This window comes from Lipotes vexillifer, unplaced genomic scaffold (genome assembly GCF_000442215.2).
Source record: "Lipotes vexillifer unplaced genomic scaffold, Lipotes_vexillifer_v1.1 scaffold621, whole genome shotgun sequence".
In the NCBI taxonomy this organism is placed as follows: Eukaryota; Metazoa; Chordata; class Mammalia; order Artiodactyla; family Lipotidae; genus Lipotes; species Lipotes vexillifer.
Genome location: NW_006792411.1, coordinates 476341 through 497280, shown reverse-complemented (window position 1 = coordinate 497280; position 20940 = coordinate 476341). Strand labels below are relative to the sequence as shown.

General features: G+C 53.1%; 2 protein-coding genes across 2 annotated transcripts in view; both read right to left on the bottom strand.

Moving 5' to 3' along the window:
* Positions 1-1702: 1702 nt before the first annotated feature.
* Positions 1703-4467, bottom strand: TLX3 (T cell leukemia homeobox 3). The gene is made up of 3 exons (XM_007465528.1): positions 3971-4467; positions 3374-3617; positions 1703-2444 (listed from the first exon to the last, which is right to left on the bottom strand). Exons 1-3 carry the CDS (start codon positions 4389-4391, stop codon positions 2234-2236), a joined length of 876 nt encoding a protein of 291 aa, XP_007465590.1. The 5' UTR covers positions 4392-4467; the 3' UTR covers positions 1703-2233.
* A 9299-nt stretch (positions 4468-13766) lies between these two features.
* Positions 13767-20940, bottom strand: part of RANBP17 (RAN binding protein 17) — a 317091-nt gene continuing 309917 nt past the window's right edge. Inside the window, exons 26-28 of the mRNA XM_007465527.1 lie at positions 19069-19167; positions 17049-17176; positions 13767-15022 (exon numbers count right to left, since the gene is read on the bottom strand). Of these exons, the coding sequence (XP_007465589.1) occupies positions 14926-15022; positions 17049-17176; positions 19069-19167 (324 nt within the window). The 3' untranslated portion in view covers positions 13767-14925. The remainder of the gene's footprint in view (positions 15023-17048; positions 17177-19068; positions 19168-20940) is intronic.

Below are 20940 nucleotides of genomic sequence, written 5' to 3'. Positions count from 1 at the left end.
GGGGGGGGGGGGGGGGGGCTGCTTGTTCAGCAAAGGCAAAGACTGTCGCTCTGGTTTTTAGATATTCAAGGCCCCAGCCGAAGGGCCAACCTTTCCCATCCTGATGACGGCGTTTACTACAATTTTTTTTTTTTTTTAAGCGGAGAAAATAGAAGCATTTCAGGAAAACGCCCTAGGAAGAGACCCGAAGCTCTGAGTCACCCTAGTTCTTCTCTGGGGTGTCTGGGAGTCCCCAGGGCTTGGAGGTGGGGATGAGGGCAGAAACGCTGCAGCTCCAGCTCTTTCTTAGCCTCCCTCCCCTTCCTAGAGGCCTGCAGTGCAGACAATACCGCTGCCCGCCTGCAACGAAGGCGCCCAATATACCCGAGCCTGCAGGGTGCCGCGAGGCCCCGAGGGAGGCAGGGTGATGAGGCTGGCGGGGCTGCTACAGGGCCTCTGGGATCGCACCCAGAAGGGTTTAGCCTTAAGGAGACCCGGGGAGCCCGGCCTGGAGGAGGGAAGGAGAGAGACAGAGACCGGGACTGAGAGAGGTAGAGGCAAAGAGATTTTGGAAGACAAGAAGGGGAAAACAAGGACAAAAAGAGAGGAGGGAAGTAAGGAGAGAGGACGCGAGAGTCGGAAATGGGAGAAAGGATAGGACAAAGAAAGATGAAAAACTGAAAGCAATAGAGACCGAACTATACAGAGGAACGTAAAACTGTAAAGAAAAGTAAAAAGATATAGTAACAGAGACCAAGAGTAACAGAGGAAACAGAGAAAGAAATGGAGAGGCCAGAAAATAAGAAAAGTTTTTAAAAGACTGAAAGGGAGAATGATAAAAGGAAAGAAATTCAACGAGCAAGATGAAATGTTCACGGACGCTGCGAGTGTGTGTTCGTCGTTGTTACAAGGGGCCGCCTGCTCCAAATCTCGTGATCCCGAAACTTCTAGCTTTTGAGCCGAGGTGAAGCGGGTGGACTGCGCCACGCCGCTTTCACACCTGGGCTTGGGGTACTGGGCGTTCCGGACGCCACGCCCCCTCCTGTCTAGTGACGCCACCACGGCTGCAGTGAAGTCACGTGACATCACGCTCCACAGGCGGTCCCACGCAACCCAGAAGGGCGAGGGTGTCCCGGGGTTGCGCGCTACACTTGCTCCCCAGACGCCGAGCGTTTGGAGAGCCAGGAAGCGCGCCTGCTCTGCGCGCACAGTCCGCGCGCAGTGCGCCCAGATCCTCTCAAACATGTCGGCGGGGCCCGCCCAGGGCCTCTTTAGAGAAAGAGGACAGTGGGTTGTGGGTTGTGGGCTTTGGGAGGGAGGGGGCGTGGGCTTCGCGTCCCAGGAAGTTCGAGGTCACCGTGCCTCCCACCCCTTAGGTGGGTTTGACTTGGGACGGCCTAAGTACCCGTCCAGGCGGGGCCTTTCACTCCCCAACTCTGCCTGGCGCTGCTCTGCGACCTCTGAGCCTAGAGTGCCCTTCCCACGTCCACCCCATCCCGCGGGCACCCGGACTGCGGGCGGCCTGCACGCACTGACCTGCACCGCGGATCCTCCGCGGGGCCCCGAGCCGGGGTTCGAGGTGAGGCGAATACCGACGAGGCTCGGAGAAGTGGACGCTCGCCCGCACACCGCCGCTCGGCCCCTACCGCCGCAGGGGGTGGGGCGCAGGGTCGGGGGTCGCCGAGCATTATTGGAACGAAAACGAAATAAAAGCGGCGTTAAGTGAAATAGCTAACTTTTTTATTAAATAAAACGACTTAAATAAAAGGAACGGAAAAAGAGAAGGGTGGACCCAGCCTCAACGCAGGGTGCCCCAGGCCCTGGCGCTTCCCCCAATCGCCTGATCGGCCGCCCCTCCTCCAGTGGCCCCCGCGGGGGAAGCAGGTGGCCGGTTTCTAAAGAAAAAAGCCAAAACTTTTATTATTTACACGTTTGGGCAAAAGTACAAAGTATAATACAGGCGCCCGGCCCGGGGGCTGCGGGCGAGGGGCGGAGAAACGTAAGGCGCTTTCTTTGTCAGGCCCGGGCCTCGGGCGGGACTGGGCGCGGGGCGGGGGCTCGGATTGTGCAGTCGCGCGGAGCCCGGGCCCAGCCCCCCTCCGCAGGCGGCGGGGATGCTGCCGCGCCCCGGGGCCTACTTGAGCTTGGCTGGCCCTTCCCGTCTCGGCCTCGATTCCCCCCCAGACCGGCTGGGGAGCCGGGGCGCCCCGCCGGGTCGGGGCGGCTATACTTGGTGACGGTGTGCGCTGGCGGCTCACACCAGAGAGGTGACGGCGGGGACCTTGGAGCTATCCTCCTCCCAGGGCTGCAGATTCTGCAGAGCGAACAGCGAAGAGTTGTGCAGACAGAGCGGGTCGGGCTGGATAGAGTCGTTGAGGCTCTTTTGGAAGGCGTCGTGTTGCAGCTGCAGCATGAGCCGACTCGCCTGCTGCCGCTCCGCCTCCCGCTCCTCCGCCGTCTGCCGCCTGCACCGGGGGAGGGAGAGGGACAGCACCGTCAGGCACCCGGCACCGCGGGGCCGCCGGCGGGGCCCCCACCCGCCCGGGCGCCAAGGCCAGCCGGGAGCCTCGAGGAGCAGAGTCAGTTTGCCTCCCCGCCGGCCTTGTGCGCCGGGGACCCGCGGGTCCGCGGAGTGGGTTGGGATCGTTTGTTTTTGTTGTGCGCGGGGAGATCTCCGGGAGGAAACTCCGCCCGCCGCCCACTTGCACACCCGGGTATTGTGGCTTCGCCAACAACAAAGATTGTTTCTTTGCGGGGTAACAAGGGCAGGGCGTGTGTGTAACTGACTAGGCCCTACAGGCAGCCGGGTCACTGGGGTCCGCGGGTGGGCGGGCAGGCTCTGCACCTCGCGGTGTCCCCGGGTCCGGTCAGCCTCATCCGGTTCTCCCAGGCTCTGTCTCAAACCCCTCTTGCAGGACGCGATCGCTTCGCCGTTCACGGGTTGGATCGAAAGAGCGATCGGATAAAAACAGGGCTGGAGTCGGGATGGGGCGCTAGAGCGGGAACCCGGACCCCCGCGCGGATTGTCGGGAATCGGAAGGGCAGGGGGCAAGCGGGAGGGTTTAGCGGAGCGCGAGAGGCCCGGGATGGGGTGGGGTGTTGGGGCGGGGGCAGGTGAGAGGAAACCGAGCGAGCGCAGGAGACCGAATAAAACACCGAGAGAGTTGGAGAGGCTCAAGAAAGCGACACAGGGATGGGAATGGAGGAGAATTCCAGACACGGGTAAGGACAGGCGCGCGGGAGGGCGAGCTGGGAGATAAAACCTGAGAAGGAGGGGGGAGGTGCAGCCCTAGGAGGGCAAGTAGGGGGTAGCGCAGGGTGGGGAGAACGCGAGGCTCCGGCGCGGGGCGGGCGAAGGGCCGGTGCAAGGTGGGCCGGACCAGGCCTCTCTCACCGCCACTTGGTCCTCCGGTTTTGGAACCAGGTCTTGACCTGCGCGTCCGTCATTTTGAGGGACTTAGCGAGCGCCGCCCTCTCGGCCGAGGCCAGATACTTCTGGCGGTGGAAGCGCTTTTCCAGCTCGCAGATCTGCACCCGAGAAAAGGACGTGCGCGGCTTCTTACGCTTGGGCGGCGTCCTGTTCTGGTAAGGGTGGCCGATGCGCCGGGTCACGGTGAAGGGCGTGAGCGCCGCCGCCGCTGCGGAGACACACGAGGCCCCCTGAAGCCCGACCCAGCTCGACTGCCGTTCAGGCACCATGCGGACCCGGTGCCGCCCGGTGGGGCGCAGAGTACTACGCTATTTCGTTGGTCCCGAGGGTCCCCAGCGGCACCAAGCCGGTTGGGAGATGTCCCCCTCTTTCCCCGGGCACAGGCTTATTTCCCCCAAATTCTGATTTTTCTCCCCTCTATGGTTGCCCGGGGCCCTGGGCGCTGAGGCCTCCACCGCACTTGGGCCTCCGGAACCGTTTCCCCGAGTGAAGCACGTAGGGCGCGGCGCCTCTGGCCCCGGGAGGGCCGAGGCCCGGCGCCTTTTAGGACACCCTGCTCACCTGTGAAACGGTCTTTTACGAAGCGGCGGCTGCTCTCCATCCAGGGGAAATTGAGGCCGCCCAGGCTGGAGACCGTGGGCACGGAGGGCATGGCAGGCAGCGCGCTAGGCAGAGGCGGCGGCACGGCCCCCGGCAGCGGCCTGTGCGCTGGCACTCGGATCACGCCGGCGGGCGCCAGGCTCAGGTTGACACTGTAAGATCCCGCGTCCTCGAAGGGCGCGCCGAGGCCGGCAAAGGAGGTGGGCAGAGACGGGTATGTGGCGCCCGGACGGCCCCCGGGGGGCCCTCCCAGGTAGTTGGCGCCGTCGGGGCCCCGCGGGGCTGGTGCGCTGTCCTGGTCCGGGCTGTTGAGGATCTGGTCGATGCCGAAGCTGATGGGCTCGTGCGGATGCGGGGTCTGCGCGCTGGCTGGCGCCTCCATCCTGGGCGGGCGGAAGGGCTGGGCTGGGCTGGGCGGGGAGGCGGCTGGGTCCCCGTTACGGCGCGGCCATGGAGCGCCCGGCGCCTCTCGTCGCACTGAAACTTTGCCAAGAGTGCGCGGGCCCGACAGGCTCTGTGTCATCTTTCTTGAACCGAACCTGGAGTTTCCGCTGCTAATTCCTCTCCCGCCGCAGCCATTGGCTGCGATCAACAAGCCTCTCTCCTCCCATTGGCTCCTGGCTTTCAATAAAGGCCTAATTCATGGAAATAGGAGCTTAGGGACTGTTCCAAGGTGACATCATTTTAACAAACGAACAATAGGTCAAATTTATTAGCCGGGATAATGGGCGGCGGATATTAGCGCCCGAACCACAGCCTCCCAAACCCGAAATCTAACGAAGCTGCAATTAGGAGACGTTCCCCGCTCCTCCCGGCTGGGGCAGCTTCCCCGCCGCCGAGCGGGGCGGGCAGGGCGCTCTGCTGGTGAAATTGTCATTTGCTGAGGGGGGTTTCGTTTTCTTCCAAATTTTTTTTTTTCATCTGAGCAAAAACCAAACAATATGAATCCTTTCAATTACAATGGAGTTGCAATTCCGGAACGACCCTGCGGAATCCGCGGCAGCGTCCTGGACACCCACCCCACCGCCTCGGGAGCAACGAAAGGGGCGCACCGTGGGGCGCAAGCTGTGCGCTGCCTGCGCGCGGGGTGAGGACAGCACCGGGGCATGCCCCGCGCTCCCGAGGACACCGACCCGCGTGGGGAGAATTCACCCCCGCCCGGGCTTCGGCCGCGGCGTCGCGGCCACTTTAGAGACGCTCCCTGGCACCCACCGGCAAGCGGACCGAGGCGAGACTCTCAGGTGCCCACGCGTGCCAGGCCCGGCTGAACGGAACCCGGGGTCGCCCGGTGGGGAGCGAGATCCGGTCCCTCGAAATTCGTTGCAGGATGGACGGGACTGTGGACCCGCGGGGAGACCTGCCCGAGGCGCGGCAGGTGTCGAGACCTGGGGTTACCGAGGGGCAAGGGCGGGGGAGGGTCATATTTAGAGCAAATAGCGGGATTTCTTTGGGTAACCCTGGGCGCTGAGACCACTCCTTCCTTTGCCCGCGCCCCCGGAGGCTGTGCAGGCGGGCCAAAGGGCACCGGTGACAGGACGGCGTGCAGGGCGGTCGACCCCCCTTGCACCCCCCCACCCCCGCCCAGTCTCATCTGTCTCCCCAGGGGAGGTTTACAGAATCGTTTTCTACCTGCTAATTCTAGAATCGTTAGGTGCAAACTGACTGCTGACCCCTTGCGCTTGGCAGGGCCTCCCTTGCGCTCCCCGTCTTGCCGACGTTGTGAGAGCTGGGATGCTCCATTGGCCAGAAGGGTGTTTGTATTTGGGCCAGGTCACATCCTAGCTGAGTGACCTTGAGCAAGGGACTCATAGCTTTTAGGCTTTGGTTTCCTCGTTTGTAAAACGGAATGCGTGAATTGCGAGATGGTCTCGATCAGCGAGTGAGATGTGGAGAGCACACCGGGTTAGGGCCTGGCAGGTCGTAGGAAACAGGAAGCTGCGGCTGCCCTCCCCACCCCTCCCAGCGTGACAGTTGATGTGTTATTCTTAAGATTCCTGTTTATTTGTTTGCGGTTTTATTTTATTTGCGGAGGCTCAGTATCTTGGAGGGAGAGGTGTATTTGTCTACGGTGGGGTCAGTCTCAGGGGGCCAGGAAGGGCAGGGGGCGGCAGAATTACTAGATTCTGCCTAGTAATCTGCCCCCAACAAGGAGAGGCCTCAGGATTTACAATCTTAAGGCCTGGAAGCCTGGAAGCCTGAGTCCTCACCCCCTCTGTGACCTTGGGCAAGTCTCTGGCCCTGGCAGAACCTCAGTGTTGGGTGGGGAGAATGAGGCGTCTGGGCAGAGAGGGGTGAGGAGATCAGGGCTCCTGGGCCCTGGGCAAGCCCTCCTCCTCTGCCCTCACCGTTGCTCTGGGCTGGGGGCCTCCTGCTTCTAACTCAGGCTCTGCCACTGGGGGGCCTGGGGGTTGTGGGGTCCCTCTTGCATCTCCTGGAGCCTCATTTTCCTTATTTGTAAAACAGAAAGGGTAATAGCTACCCCCCAGGGTGGCTGTGAGAAGTAAATGAGAGAAGGTCTGTGGAATTGCCTGGGAGACGCTCTGGCGGTTATGTAGTAATAACTTTAATGGCAACAGTAGAGCAACTGTGAGTTGAGAACTTAGCACGTGCCAGGCAAGGGCTGGCACACTTATTTATTCCTCACGACAGCCCTGTGTGGAAAGGGCTGCTCTCAACCCCATCTTGTACCTGATGAGCTGACTGAGGCTCAGAGTTCTGAGACTCACGCTGACTCAGAGGCTGGTGAAGGCTCTCCACCAGCAGCTCCACTTCCTTCCTGGCTTCCAGAGTCCTGGATCCCAGGCCTGTCTTTGCCGCTTCCTGGCTCTGTTACATTGAATAGCAAGGCCCACGCTGCACATGTAGGTGGTGGGCAGGCACAGAGATAGGGAGAAGATGTGGGTGGTGTGGCCAACATTGCTCCCAGGGCATGGTGAGTGGCCCAGTGCTTAAGAGTTGGATTCTTACCTCTGTTTATCAGCTGTGGGCTAGGGAAGTCTCTTTGTGCCTCAGTTTCCCCATCTGGTAAAGCACCAGTACCAACATCGTGGGATTGAATGAGCTCATTCAAGTAAGCATTCGGCACAGCGCCTGAGGTAGGGAAGGGCTCCACCTCACTGTGCCCCGCTGCCTGGGACCCTGGGCTTCTCAGGCATCCAGCAGTAAGCGCTTTGGACCACTGGGCACAAACCCCCCTTCTTTCCCAACCCAGACAGAACAGAGCTGTTAGGCAGCTCAGGAAAAGGAGTAAATGGCGCGGGTAGCAGTTCCTGGGACAGCGTTTTCAATGTGTGTACCGACCAGCGGCATCAGCCTCACCTGGGAATTCGTTAGGAATGCGCATTCTTGGACACTAGCCCAGACCTACTGAATCAGAAACCCTGGGGTTGGGTTCAGCACTCTGTGTTTAACAAGCCCCCCAGGTGATTGAGATGCCTGCTCAAATTCAGAAGCCGGTGCCCAGAATATTGCCTATTTCATCCAAGTTTTCAAATTCATTGTTGTAACACTGTGGGAAGATTCTCTCCTATTTTGAAACTCCCATGTTGAATCTGTGTTGACGTCCTCTGCATTTCGTTCTCACTGTTACTCAGTTGTGCCTTTTGATCATATTTGCCAAAGGTCTGTCTATTTTACTGGTCTTAAAGAAAAGACTTTTATTTCATTATCCTCTTTTAAAATATCATCTTCAGGAATGGTTTGTTTTATTTTTATTCGTTAATTTCTTTGTTTGTTGAGGTGAAATTTTAGTTCCTTTTGGTCAGTCTTCCTTGTTTTTTTATTAAATACATTTAAGGCTAGACATTCTCCTCTGAGCACTGTTTTGGCCAAATATTGTTTGATATGTATTTAGTGTTCCTGAAATTGTAATTTTTTGCTGTCCATTCTTACCTGCTATCAACTGAATAGTGACAGAGATGGAGATACAAACACACACACACACACACACACACACACACACACACACACAGAGATGAGAAAATCTCCAAGAACTGGGAGCTGGTGGCCCAGACTCATGAGGCCAGAAAGACTTCCAGGATGCAGTGCATTCTCTCCTCCCGATGGAGAAGATGTGGAAAGGGATATAGCACTGCTGGAGGTCTTGCTGGGTGTCATATAGGAGACAGAGGGGGGCTTTAGGGATGAGAGTCAGGATTTTGGCATTTCCAGTTGTCCACATGCAGGAGGACCCAGTTCAGGCTCACTCTACCACCGACTTCCTGTGTAAACTGGGACTCAATTTCCCTGTCTGTAAAATGGGGTAGGGTTTGAATCAGGGCTCTGAAACATATTTGGGTCAGCAACCGAATTTATAAGATGGATGAAAATATTATGGACCGCTTCCATAGACAAAGACACAAACACATCAATTTGGCACACACGCCATGTCCCAGGTTGCTTACCTGCCCACCCTCCATCCTTAGTTCACACCCCCTAGTTTGGAGTCTCTAGGGGCCCTTCTATTTCTCATGATGGAAGGCTCTAAAGACACCTGCCCAAACTTATTCACTCATCCTTTCATTTATTCAAGTATTTACTGAGCACATACTCCAATTTTCTGGACCGTGTCCCAACTTTGGGCCTCCATTTCTCCACCTGATAGTAGGAGTAATACAGTCTGAGCTCTTCATTGCTGCCTCCCCCAATGGGGAGGACTAGAGGGCGCACAGTGGGGAAGGGCTGGAGCTGGGATTGGAACCCAGGACTGTCTTGACTCCAAAGCCCATGCTTTTCCCTTTACCTCATACCCCCATTTTTGCTGTGGGAGCAGGTAGTAAGGCTTCGAAGTCATAGGAAATCAGTGGGTGGTCTAGGGGAAGGAGCCCAGGAGCTGCGTGAGGGCGGCCGCAGTGGGCTCACTTCTGTCTCCCCCACTGTTCCAGGAGTGCCTCCAGGGCAGAACGGTGTTGGTGGCATTCAAGTTCATGTCCTGGGGCTGGCCCAGGGCCCACTGGATGGTCATTAAGAGTTTGCGGTATTAAACTGCTGAATAGCACACAGCAAGGTCAGACGAGGGATAAGGAAGAAGGGGTCAGAAGTGTGTCCAGTAATTCGTGTGTACTCAGTTCAGCACTCGCCTCCCCCAGCTCCACCCACGGCTGGTGCCTTTCCACCTTTTGTTTGTTTGTTTTTTTTTGTTTTTGTTTTTGCGGTAAGCGGGACTCACCGCTGCGGCGGCCTCTCCCGTCGCGGAGCACAAGCTCCGGACGCGCAGGCCCAGCGGCCATGGCTCACGGGCCCAGCCGCCCCGCGGCATGCGGGATCCTCCCGGGCCGGGGCACGAACCCGCGTCCCCTGCATCGGCAGGCGGGCTCTCAACCACTGCGCCACCAGGGAAGCCCTGCCTTTCCACCTTTTAGGGCCCAGGCCACCTCTTGCCTCTCTGCCCATCCTCTAAAGCAGCCCTCCTCTCCCCCAGCCACTGTCTATCCCTGTTTATTTTCATCATTGCCTCGTTGCCTTTGGAACCCATCTTATTTCCCCTGCTCACCAGCTCTCTGAAGGCAGAGACTTTGCCTCATTCACTGCTTTATCTGTGGTAGGTGAATGAATGAGTGAACGAATGATCTCCAGGATCCTCGTGCTGAGTCAGACCCAGGCCCTGGCCTTGAGGATGGCCCAGCCTGGCAGGGAGGCTGGCAGCAGCCTGAGGGAGCTGCCAAAGGGCTGGGGGTTAGGAGAGAGGGTGTAAGACAGGAAGGGGGAGGGGAGGGGAGATTCCTTCCCTCGTGCAGGCTGGTGACACGTGTGCCTGCGGGTAGCAGGGCTTGCTGGGAGCACGCAGGCTCAGGGGGCGAGGGCAGGCACCGAGGGCAGGCACAGGCCGTGGCCTTCTGAGGTGCCTCCACACCCGATCTCATGCCCTTGTTTGCTCCCACCCCATCAGCCATTTTCCCTATTTTGTGTTTTACAACTTTCCTTTCTTCCTGACCGATTTCTCTACTAAATTTGACTTCGTTTCAACACTTCTGTTGGGCAAATTACATTAAGATGGATGTTGCAGGTACCCTTATGGTTTATTTATCGTGATACTGTTTGTATCTCACGCTTATAAATAACTTATGTTATAGCTTTTGTTTGTGGAAATGTAACTTACATATTTTATTACGCTTTCTGTAAACCTCAAAAAGAATCTTGTCAAGGAAGCACTCTTATCAGCAATCCAACCTATGGGATGTAAAAACCCACACTAACATTATTTTTTAATATGCCAAGGAGGCAGGTTACTCTTGCTGTAGTTTGAAAGGTTTGCTGTCATTGTAAACTTACACCTCAATAAAACATTAAACAGTCTCAAGAATGATTTTATAAAGTTCAGGGAGGAGGATGAATCAGTGGCAGAAGCCACAGACACAGCACAGAAGGGGCCCTGTGGGACTGGCCTTTCTTGGGGAGTGACCAGCCCCATCTGGGGGTCCCAGTGGGTCCATATGCACCTCCCCACCCAACTGTCTCCAGAGCCCAGTAGTGAAGTACCCAGTTAAGTTAGTGGAAAAGAAACATGAGTTTTGGAGTCAGGCTGACCTGACTTTGAATCCTGGCTCGTCCACTTTTTAGCTGTGTGGCTCGGGTTAGTCTTTTAGTCTCAGTTTTTTCATCTCTAAAATGAGGATAATATCAATACTTACTTGACTTTCTTATTGGTAAGCATTACATTTAAATGAGATCATGATTTGCAGTGCTTTGTGCTCATTAAATGACAGTGGTTCCAGTTGTTTAATGTTCATCTTGGGACTTTCACTGTCTCCCTCTGTACTCTGCCCCGCCCCGCTCTCCAGGCGCTCTTTGCCTCCTCGCCAGAAGGTGCTGGGTTCTCTCAAATGCTTCCTCGCCTACACTGCTGGACTGGCCTCCATCGAGACGAGGCTCCCGTATGCCAGCTCTTCCACTTTCCCCAGTTTCTCTCACCAAACTTACCCTGTTCTTTGTTCTCACGCTCAGCTCCGTTGGTAGTGAACTCAGTCACTGAGCTCAGCTCACAGCCAGGGCCAGGTCAGTTGCGCATGTCGACAAGGGCTTCTAGTACCATAACCCAAAGGCACTTCTAGGTTGGCAGGGCCAGTGGAAGGGAGGTCAGGGGCCAACAGGGCTTTTCTGGCTGCTCTGATTATCACACGGTGCAGCACCCCCATCCCCTGTTCTAGAGAAGCCTGATTGGAAAGCACAGAAAACACAGAAACATCTAGAACACAAGCAGGATACAGCTCTCAGGGGTCAGGTTCTTAAGTCAGTGGAGAAGGCAAAAGTTGTGCGGTCATAATACCTTCAAACTGTTTCTTGCTTGACTGACTATCAGCTGAAGCTGTTGGCTTGACCTAGAGCCCCGCACAGCGTGGACGAGACCTGTTCGCCTGCCAGAAGCTCATCAGAAGGGCGAGGTGCGCTGGCAGCGGCCCACGCATCCCTCTCCTCACTCTGGGCCGGATGCTGTGGGTAGGTGGTAGACCCCGAGGAACTGCCAGGATCATTTATTTTTTCCTGTTGCTGAGTGTAAGTCACATTCACCTGTGATCTGATTGGAGCATGTAACACAGGGGTCCCCAACCCCCAGGCCACGGACCAGTACCGGTCTGGCCCGCAGCCTGTTAGGAACCGGGCCGCACAGCAGGAGGTGAGCGGCGGGGGAGCGAGCGAAGCTTCCTCTGCCGCCCCGCATCGCTCGTGTTACCTCCTGAAACATCCTCCCACGCCCCCACGCCCCCCCTCCCCCACCGCAACCCCCGACAGTGGAAAACTGTCTTCCACGAAACCAGTCCCTGGTGCCAAAAAGGTTGGGCACCGCTCTGTAACAGATCCAACTAGCTCTCTTTTGTGCAGGCTCCACAAGATTGGGTGTGCCCTTTAGTCCTTGCTTTGCCCTTGGGATAGGATGACCCTGCAGAGAACTCCCACGCGGGACTCCAGCTTTCCCCTGGAGTCCCCGCAATCCCTCGCCAAGGCCGACTCTGGCAAGGCTGGCCTAAGCGGGTGGGGCGCAGTTTCAAACCAGGACCCACTGGGTCAGGGGGTGAGTGTGCAGTCTGATGTGCTCTGCAAACACCCTAATTCCCCACTCCCTCCTCCTCCCTCAGAAAGGGCACAGAATGGAACTTAGCTCTCCAAGGAGAATCAGGATTCCTTTCCAGGTCTCAGGGGAGAAACCTGTAGCCAGACTCAACCTCTCCAGCAAAGGCCAGGTAAGAGTCGTGGCAGGTGGCTTTGAACATGGCTCCCGAAGACCCCTGCCTCCCGCCTTTGTATAACCCCTCCCCCTGGGTGTGGGCTGGGCCAGTGATTTACTTCCAATGAAGAGAACACAGGAAAAATGATGCGTGGCCCCTCCGCGATTAGGTTGTGACTTCCAGACTGCTGTGCTTCTCTCTCTCTCGCTCTGGTAAAGCGAGATGCCAAGTTGTGAGCCGCCCTGTGCAAAGGCCACTTGGCGAGGAGCTGAGGCTCGGTCCACCAACCCGCGAGGAGCCGACTCCTGCCAATAGCCACGAGGGGGCTGGAAGCAGGTCCTTTCCGGGCAAGCCTGGTGATGATCAGGGCCCTGGCCCACAATGCTGGCTGCAGCCTGGGAGACTCTGAGGCAGAGCACTCACAGGAACTGTGAGATGAGCAGTGTTGCCCTAAGCCACTATGTGTTGGGGTCGTTTGTTACACAGCAACAGAGTTCTGAATAACACATGGTAATGGATGTAAACATTAACTGGTTTCAACTCACCATTCTCAAATACAGGTCTTGGAGAGGCCAGGAATTCCCTTGAGGTGACACAGACCTGGGGTCAAATCCTGCCTGCGTGGCCAGTGTAAGCTGTGTACCACCTTTGCGCCTCAGCTTCCTCATCTGAAAAGTGGGAGTAGTGCTGTCCACCTTCACAGGTCTGTTGTGAGGACTAAGTGAGAGGTCAGATGGGGAGGGCACGGCAGACGTTCCATCGCTTTGCTGAGTCTGTTCCCTGCTGCGCGCGCTGCCTCTCCGTGTGCTCTGCACACCCCGGCACCACGAGCAGGCCCTGCTGAAGTGGGGCTGGGGCAGGCCTGATAAGTCCTCCTCCCCAGCAGCTCTGCAAGGCCAAGACAGAGCCCTTCCTGGCTGGGGAGAAACCACCAGGCGACCTTTGGCGATGTGGTCAAGAAAAGCAAGTACACATGGTGATTTTCTTGTGAGCAGTTTAATGCAAATAATACGGTGCTTTTAGGTCTTGGACCTTTTTATTTATTTATTTATTTATTTATTTATATTTATTTTGGCCACGCCACGCGGCTTGCAGGATCTTAGTTCCCCAACCAGGGGTTGAAGCCGGGCCATGGCAGTGAAAGCCCGGAATCCTAACCACTAGGCCACCAGGGAACTCCCAGGTCTTGGACCTTTTTCAAAAAACAAACCAAAAAACAGTGTCAGAAGGGGATAGGTCTTCTATGAAGGATTTTTTGGGGGATGAGTAGTGTACAGTAATAAGCCCATGAGAAAGAGAAAATTCTCAAGTCAGACTTCTCTAAACAGTTGAGGTTTTATGAAGTTCAGAATTTGCCTTCTTGTGGAAAATTATTTATCCCACTGCTAATGAAACACAGTGTAAGGCTGAGGCTTCCTTCTCCATTAGATACCAGAAGTAACCCTACCTAGAACACACTTTTCCCTGATTTCCTGGGTTCACACACGGAAGACAAACATTTTGAGATAAACTTGGGTGACTCTGCTTTCCTGTGACAAGCCTGTTGTAAAACTCAGCTATCAAGAAAGTTTTCAAGAAATACTAGTCTGAGAAACGAGATTATAACAGGAGCTTGTAGATTTACTTCTTCTTTAACAGTAAGGCCAACCTTTCATGTCTTATCAGAAATAAAGGGAACAATATTCATTACAAGCCTGAGCCATGAAGACAGAGCAGTGAGACACCAAAGCCATCTGACAGTGGCAATCTCAAATGAATAGCCTAGCTCCAGTCTCTCACAAACTGTAAAGGCTTCCTCCTTGTCCTGGGTTTGGGCCGAGCTGCAGTCCCCACAGTAGTAAGAGTTTTTGTGGAAGGATGAAAACCAGCTGATCCTCATCCTCTGAAAATCTATACTTTAGCACCTAGAACTGTTTTGGGTGGCCCAAGAAGGCAGAGCTGCTTTGAATCTGTATTTTGACCGGACACCCTCATCTTCTCTTAAAAATTAAATGGAGGCAGGCCTGGGTGCTAGTAGCACCCAGAGCTACTTGCTGGGGGCTACCTACTCCTTCTGAAGAAATATCTCTGCAGGCAGTAATTGCACAGCTTAATTCTTCTAGACTAAACCACTTCAGATTTATGCCAGCGAAGAGCAAACGTTGTTTGTAAGTCATTTAATTGTGTTACTGTCTCTCAACTTTATCAGACGCTGCTGAGGCGGAGAGGGCTGTGTGCAATCCTGCGGGATGCTCTGGAGAGCTCCCAGCCTCGTTCTAAATGCCCACAGCTCAGAGTCCCCAGTGCTGCTTTTTCCAGACTCATAACAAACTACTAATTTAACAGGTTCAAATGGTATATTTGTCTCAATCCGGGATCTATGTTGAAGGCTGCATCTCTCACAAATTCACAACCTTGACTGCAGAGCCATTAACTAGTACACACTTAGGCGTAAACCTGGTTTATTATATTCTTTGGTTAAATATTGTCTCTACACCCTTTCAGAGCATTATAAGAACAAAGATAAATGATATTTTATAGAAAGACTGAAAACACATCTTTTGCTTTTTCAGTGCAAAGCCTGAATTTACATTGTTTGTGCGCTATTATAAATTCTTATAATTAGGCCAGGCTTATAAAAAGGTAGGACTTTTGTTGTTGTTGTTTGTTTGTTTTGAAAAATAGATTCCCCTGGGCTAGCCAACATCACTGTCCTGGGATCCAGACCCACAAGTCTCTTGATAAAAGCTGCTCGGCACACGGTCAGAAGTCGGGTCAGCTCATCATGTCCAGACTGCACGGTTCGGTGCTGCCATCACTGCGCAGGGCCTCTGCCACATCTCTTCTGAAGACCGAGAGGTTCTGGGTGAACCTGTGGAAAGAGTAAGAAAGGGCTGAGGGCAGTGGCAAGGCTGTGAGGGCAGAGGCTGTGTGAAGCTCTGGTGGCGGAGTTCAGGACCCTGGAGACGGCCTAGGTGCTGGCTGAGCTCCTTCCTCCCATTTCACCGACCACTACTGCTCTGCCAGCAGCGTGCCCTCCTCCTTCCCCTCCCGGAAAACAAGGGTTACCAGCAAATACACTCTGACCATTTCGAGGCGTGCATTCTGTGGTTGTACTATTTAAAAATTATTTTTAAAAGTCAAATTACATTATAGATGGTAAGGAATATAAAGAAAAGAACAAAAGCTTATGTGCCTGGCACTGGTTGAGTTTACATATAAATTCATTTAATCATCACAAGTCTTCTCCAAAGTAGGTGTCAGTATCCTCATTTGCAGATAAGGAAACCAAACTAAGTGCTTCAAAAAGAGGGGGCACTGGGTAAGACTACCTGGGCTCAAATCCTGGCTCCATCACTTCTAAGCTGGGTGATCTCTTGTCTTGGTGCCCCACATGAGTAGCTAGCTTACGGGATTGTGGGAAGTGAGAATTTACTGAGTCAAGTGAGACGATGCCTGTAAGTGCTCAACACCCTGCCTGGCACATGGAAAACACCCAGTCCTTGCTAGCTAGTACTCTCACTAAACGAGGAGCTTGTCTGACACCATTTCACAGAGCGGCTCAGGAGGCAATACTCAAATTCCCAAGCCTCAGGTGAAGCAATTTCCCCCCGAGGCATGTAGGGAAGGGTCCCCTCTTCCTTCACGAAGTCTCTTCTCCTGCTAGCCCTGGAGGCTGCCCCTTTTTGCCTGATAGAGGGTCTTGGCTCAGAACAAGCAGTCAAGGGAACATGTCCACAGAGCCCATCTGACTTGGCCTTGTATTACCAAAGCCCAGGTTTTGGCTTGTGGCTATCGGGATGATTAATAATATGCATTTCAAATGGCGCAGTGTCTGAATGCTACCACTTTTATAAAAGGATGAGGCAAGTTTTTTTTTTTTTTTTCCTGAAAACATTTTCTCTCTCCATCATTCATTATGCCTGTCTCTTCCACTAGAAACTCCGTGAGGGCAAAAACCGGGAACAATTAGTTCCTCAGTGGTATCCCCAGTGCCTGGCACATAGCAGATTCTTAATAAAATTTTATGAACTAAATGAATGAATGAATGAATGAATTCAGGCATAGGTGATAAGTTTGGGTTCCTCATCAAGATCTCACTGGCAACTTACCTGTCTCTGTTCTTGCAAAACCAACCACTTTTAAAGGGCAGACAGAGGAAGGAACTACTTACTGTGCATTATATGTCCTGGGTACCATGTTTACTATATTCTGTCATTTAAAGGTCACAATCAATTATCATCATCTCTGTTTTACTGGTGAGAAAACTGAGGATCAGAGAACTTGACTGCCTTACTCACTGCCACACAGCCTATAAAGGGCAGGGATAAAATTTAAATTGGAGTCTGTCTGACCTCAAAGCCTATGCTTGTTCAAATGCCAGGAGGGCTTTCTTTGTCCTTCACAGCAGATCTAAACTTTCCTTCTTTTAACCTTTTCAATTAGTTATTTTTTTTCTCTCTCTCCTGTGGTTAAACTGCTTAAGGGCAAAGGCTGCATTTTATTCATCTCTGCATCCTCTATAGCAGGGGTCCCCAACCCCTGGGCCGCGGGCAACTGAAGCTTCATCTGCCGATTCCCATCGCTCATCCCCATTATCCCCATTGCTCGCATTACCCCCTGAATCCCCCTCCCCCGCCCCGGGAAGAATTGTCTTCCACGAAACTGGTCCCTGGTGCCAAAAAGGTTGGGGACCGCTGCTCTACAGTGCCTAGTGTGATGCTTGGAAGAAAGCAACTACCCAGTCATGTTTACTGGATGGAACTAAATTGAGTCTAGGATTACAAGGTGTACAAGGTGTAATAGAAAAGCCACATCAGTATGTTGTGAGCTGTGTTAAGCGCAATCCCGGAACGTCCACCTACCCCAGAGATGCTAAACTATGGGGCGCTGCTTACCTGTCTCTGTTCTTGACAGACAGGTTCTGCTCCACTCCTTCCATTAGGTTCCTGAAGCACTGGGCAAGGACCTCCTGCTTGGGGAGAGGTTGGCTGTTTATCAGACTTGCCCTCAGTTCACTGAAATACTGTTGGGAGACAGAACAAGTGTCAGAACTCTGGCTCCAAACTGGGGCCTGAGGAGAGCTGCAGGGGAGGGCTAGACCACCTCCAAAGTGCTCAGGCAGGGCTCCTAACTCTCAAAGGGGCTTTGGTCCAGGTCCCCTCTGAACTTTAAGCCTTTAGAGAAAACCAAAGCAACAGAGACATTCCTGAGTATAAACTGTATTATCCCTTCTCATAAAAATCTCTTCCTATAGTTGCTTTATTGTCACGGAACAATTTAGGCTGATGGAGTCCTCGCGTCCTCTGTGGGGGACCACGCACATAAAGGTCTTCCTGAGTCTCATCAACAATAATCACAGAAAGGCTGAAAGAGGAAGGACCTCTTAGGCTGAGGGGAAGAAATGAACTAAAAATGCCCAAGGAGCACTTTGGGCGACCAAGTCCAGGGTCCCTCCTCAGGCCTCTTCGTCTTCAGTGAACTACCCCTCAAACGACCCCAGGCTTTGTTCCAAGTCCTTGTCCTCCTGAGTTAGGATGGGTCTGTTCTGCTGAGGTGGGGTACTACAGGGACTTGCTTAGTCCTGGGCGAGCTTTCCGGCACTAAGAAAAACACCTGTCACACCTGGTCACAAAGAACTGCACAGCCCTTTCTTCTCTGCTGATGTCTGTGGGCTTTTACACACACAAACTCTTATGCTAAAAGCAGCTCCTAATCACTGGAAACAGCCTAATTTCAGCACAAAGACAACATTTTGCCAGTCATGTTTATCCTTCCAAGCCCAGACAGCATGGTATTTAATTTCTATCATACATTAAAACAGCTCACATCAAAAACGCACATAATTAATATGTAGTCAGACTAATACTTAAATACTATATATCAGAGGCATTACACTTAACCCACAATGTCTTCCTGAACAAGACTGGGAATGCACAAAACTACTTATTTTTCCCTTTCATAATGATGCAGTGACTCACACCAAATAGAAAATTATTAGTTTTTCATCCCAAACCGTGAAATATTACCTCCATCAGTAAAGTATAAGATTGTGATGTCATAAGCTTTTCCTAAACACCGAATTTGCCCTTATTCCCTCTCAATCATTTTAAAAGAACTGCTCTCTTTTATAGAGCTTGGATTTAAATCACAATAACACTGAGGGAAGATGAATGACAGTGCTATTGAGTGTGGCTAAAATTGGATACTTCAGCACAGGTGAATGATGAGACAGCTCTTCGCTTTTTGATATATTTTCTTCTTCTATTAGTTTCCTTCCAAGGCTGGGATTTCAGTTTGAATTTTAATGTATGCGGCTGCCTCTAATCTCACTGTCTTTTTCCCCAGTACTCTCTTATTGTATAGACAATTCATTCTCCCGAGCAGTAATGTACTGTTCCTACTGACTGCTGGGGAGACAGGGGTGGGTTCAAGGGGAAGCTGGAGAACTTGGGAGGCAGCCCAGAGTGGTGCGTGCACTTAAGGACTGGAGACTCGTGCTCCGGATGAAGGGCGCTGCCTCTGTGTTTGGCCCTGAGGGGCTACTGCTACTACTGAGGGCAGTGGGGATCCCACAAAGGAAAGGAGGCCTAGGAAGGGGCAAAATGGGTTGTTGCCCACAATCTCCTGGAACAGGGAAGGGAGTGAGGGTGGGCTGGGAGCACTGCTGAGCAAACCACCTGTCCAGGGCAGGGCTCCAGGTGCCAGAAAAGCTAGTGTGAGGCCTCTACTTAACTGAAGGAGATCTGAGGCCTCTGGGGAAGGGCCTTCTGGGGGAATACGGCCTTGTCCCGTGTGTTCAAGCTCCCAGCTCAAGCTCGGTTGGCTTTCCTGTCTTCGTCACAGCTTGGCCTGGTGTACAGCTGCTCCCTCTTCCCAGTGGTCGCCTCCTGCGGACCTTCCTGCAACCGCACTCACCTTCTCGTTGAGCAGGATGAGCCCCAGGAGAGGCCTGGATACTGACCACTGGTTCCGACAGTCTTCAAAGACAATGGTATTCATGAGGACAGACATCATCTAGAAGACAGAGTCACATGAAGACACTGATGCGCTGGCTCAGAGTTCCCCCCAATCCCAGGCCTTCTATGTGCTCACCTTCTATCCCCACATCTTGCCACCAGACATGAAGGTGCTTCCTGGACAAACAAACAGCTTTGACTCTGGAGGCCTATGATGCTGCTGTAGGAACTCTTGGCAAAGACTCTCAGCTCCCTGAGGAAGTGTTCCCACCACCAAAATCTTTGGTGAGAACCTTCTGGGTGGGCAGAAGTCAGAGGCCACAGAGCCAAGACGATCAGTCCCTGACTCTCAACCCTGATGTGCTTTCCTCTATACTGGGTCACCAGGCAAAAGCCCAGCTCACCTTTCTTTCTGCCTCTCATTTCACCAAAGACGCCAAGCTATGGAGGGGCAATATCTCTCCACGACTCCTCTCAGACAAGAGGGAGAAACGGGGCACATGCCAGGTAATGCTGGAAGTCACGTTTCCTGCTGGCTCAGGCTGTTAAAGTCTTCTCATTCATTCCTCATACACTAATTCACTCATTTACTCACTTCACTCCTACATTTCATACTCATCCATTTTCTTAAGTTCCAATTCTTCAAGACACCTGGGAGGCGGTAAGAGAACACAGGCATCTACCACAACCTCCATCCTTGAGGAGCTAAAAAACCCCTGGGGCAGACTACTCAGCACAGAGATAACAGCCACTAGGCTGGGCTAAGTTGCTGTGGGCATGCAGTGGAAAGAGGGATGCTTCTGGGTCCCTGAGAATCAGGGAAGGCTCCACAGAGAAGGTCATGTTTATGGAGTTCACCATAAATGTGTTCTAAGCAGAGACAGTGGCAAAAAAAGGAGGCTGGGAATGTACACAGTGGGTTCTACAGTGGTAAGGAATGCAGTGTGGCAGAAGAGAGGCGGGCCAGAAGCAAGACCCCAGTGTAGGCTGGAAGACCGCGATGAAGAATCTGGCAGTGGGAGCCAATGATGGGTTTGCAGCAAAGGAGAGACATGCTCAGATTTGTACTTAAGAAACCTCTCTCTGGGGACATTTGGAACGTGTACTGTGCAGGTGACAGTCAAGGAGGGAGACCAGAGATGAGGCTGCTGCAACAGTCCAGGCAAGGAGCAGTGAAGCCAGCTATGGCCATCCACGTGGAGCTGATGCTACAGTTTCTGCTTCTTGGACTCTACCCCCATCTCTAGCCCTTCCTGTTTTCACCGCTTCAGAGCTCCTTTCCTCAAAGGAGGGCAGGGGAAAATGGCAATTATGTGGCAAAGTCTACTACACACACCACCCTGACTAGGCTTTGGTGACATTTGGCTTTGTCCTCTGGCATTTTTGCAATCCAATTTACCCTGTTCTCAGGCAAGTCACTGAACCTTTCTCTCTGTGTCTCAGTTTCATTAGCTATAAAGAGGAAAATGATAACCCAGTACAAGGAAGCTCAGAGAATCAAATGAGACGGTGGATATAAAAAGTGCTTCAAAAAGTGTTATAAACATTTAAGGTATATAAAAGCAACAGTAATGCGCTTAAACATCTGCCATTTCACACATCATCATCAGCCTAACAGTTAGGCTGGTTGCAAATGAAATCTGCCAATACACATTTACTGTATGTCCAGTGTCTCTGGGGAGAAACTAGGTCTTAAGCCTGGCATGTTGAACATCATTTGCAGGTCACATGTTTCCATGTACAATTTAACAAGCCACCGAAAGTCACAGAGCCACAAATTAAATTAGTCTGACAAGCAAAACTAACAGATCCACGGAGACAGCCTAAAATA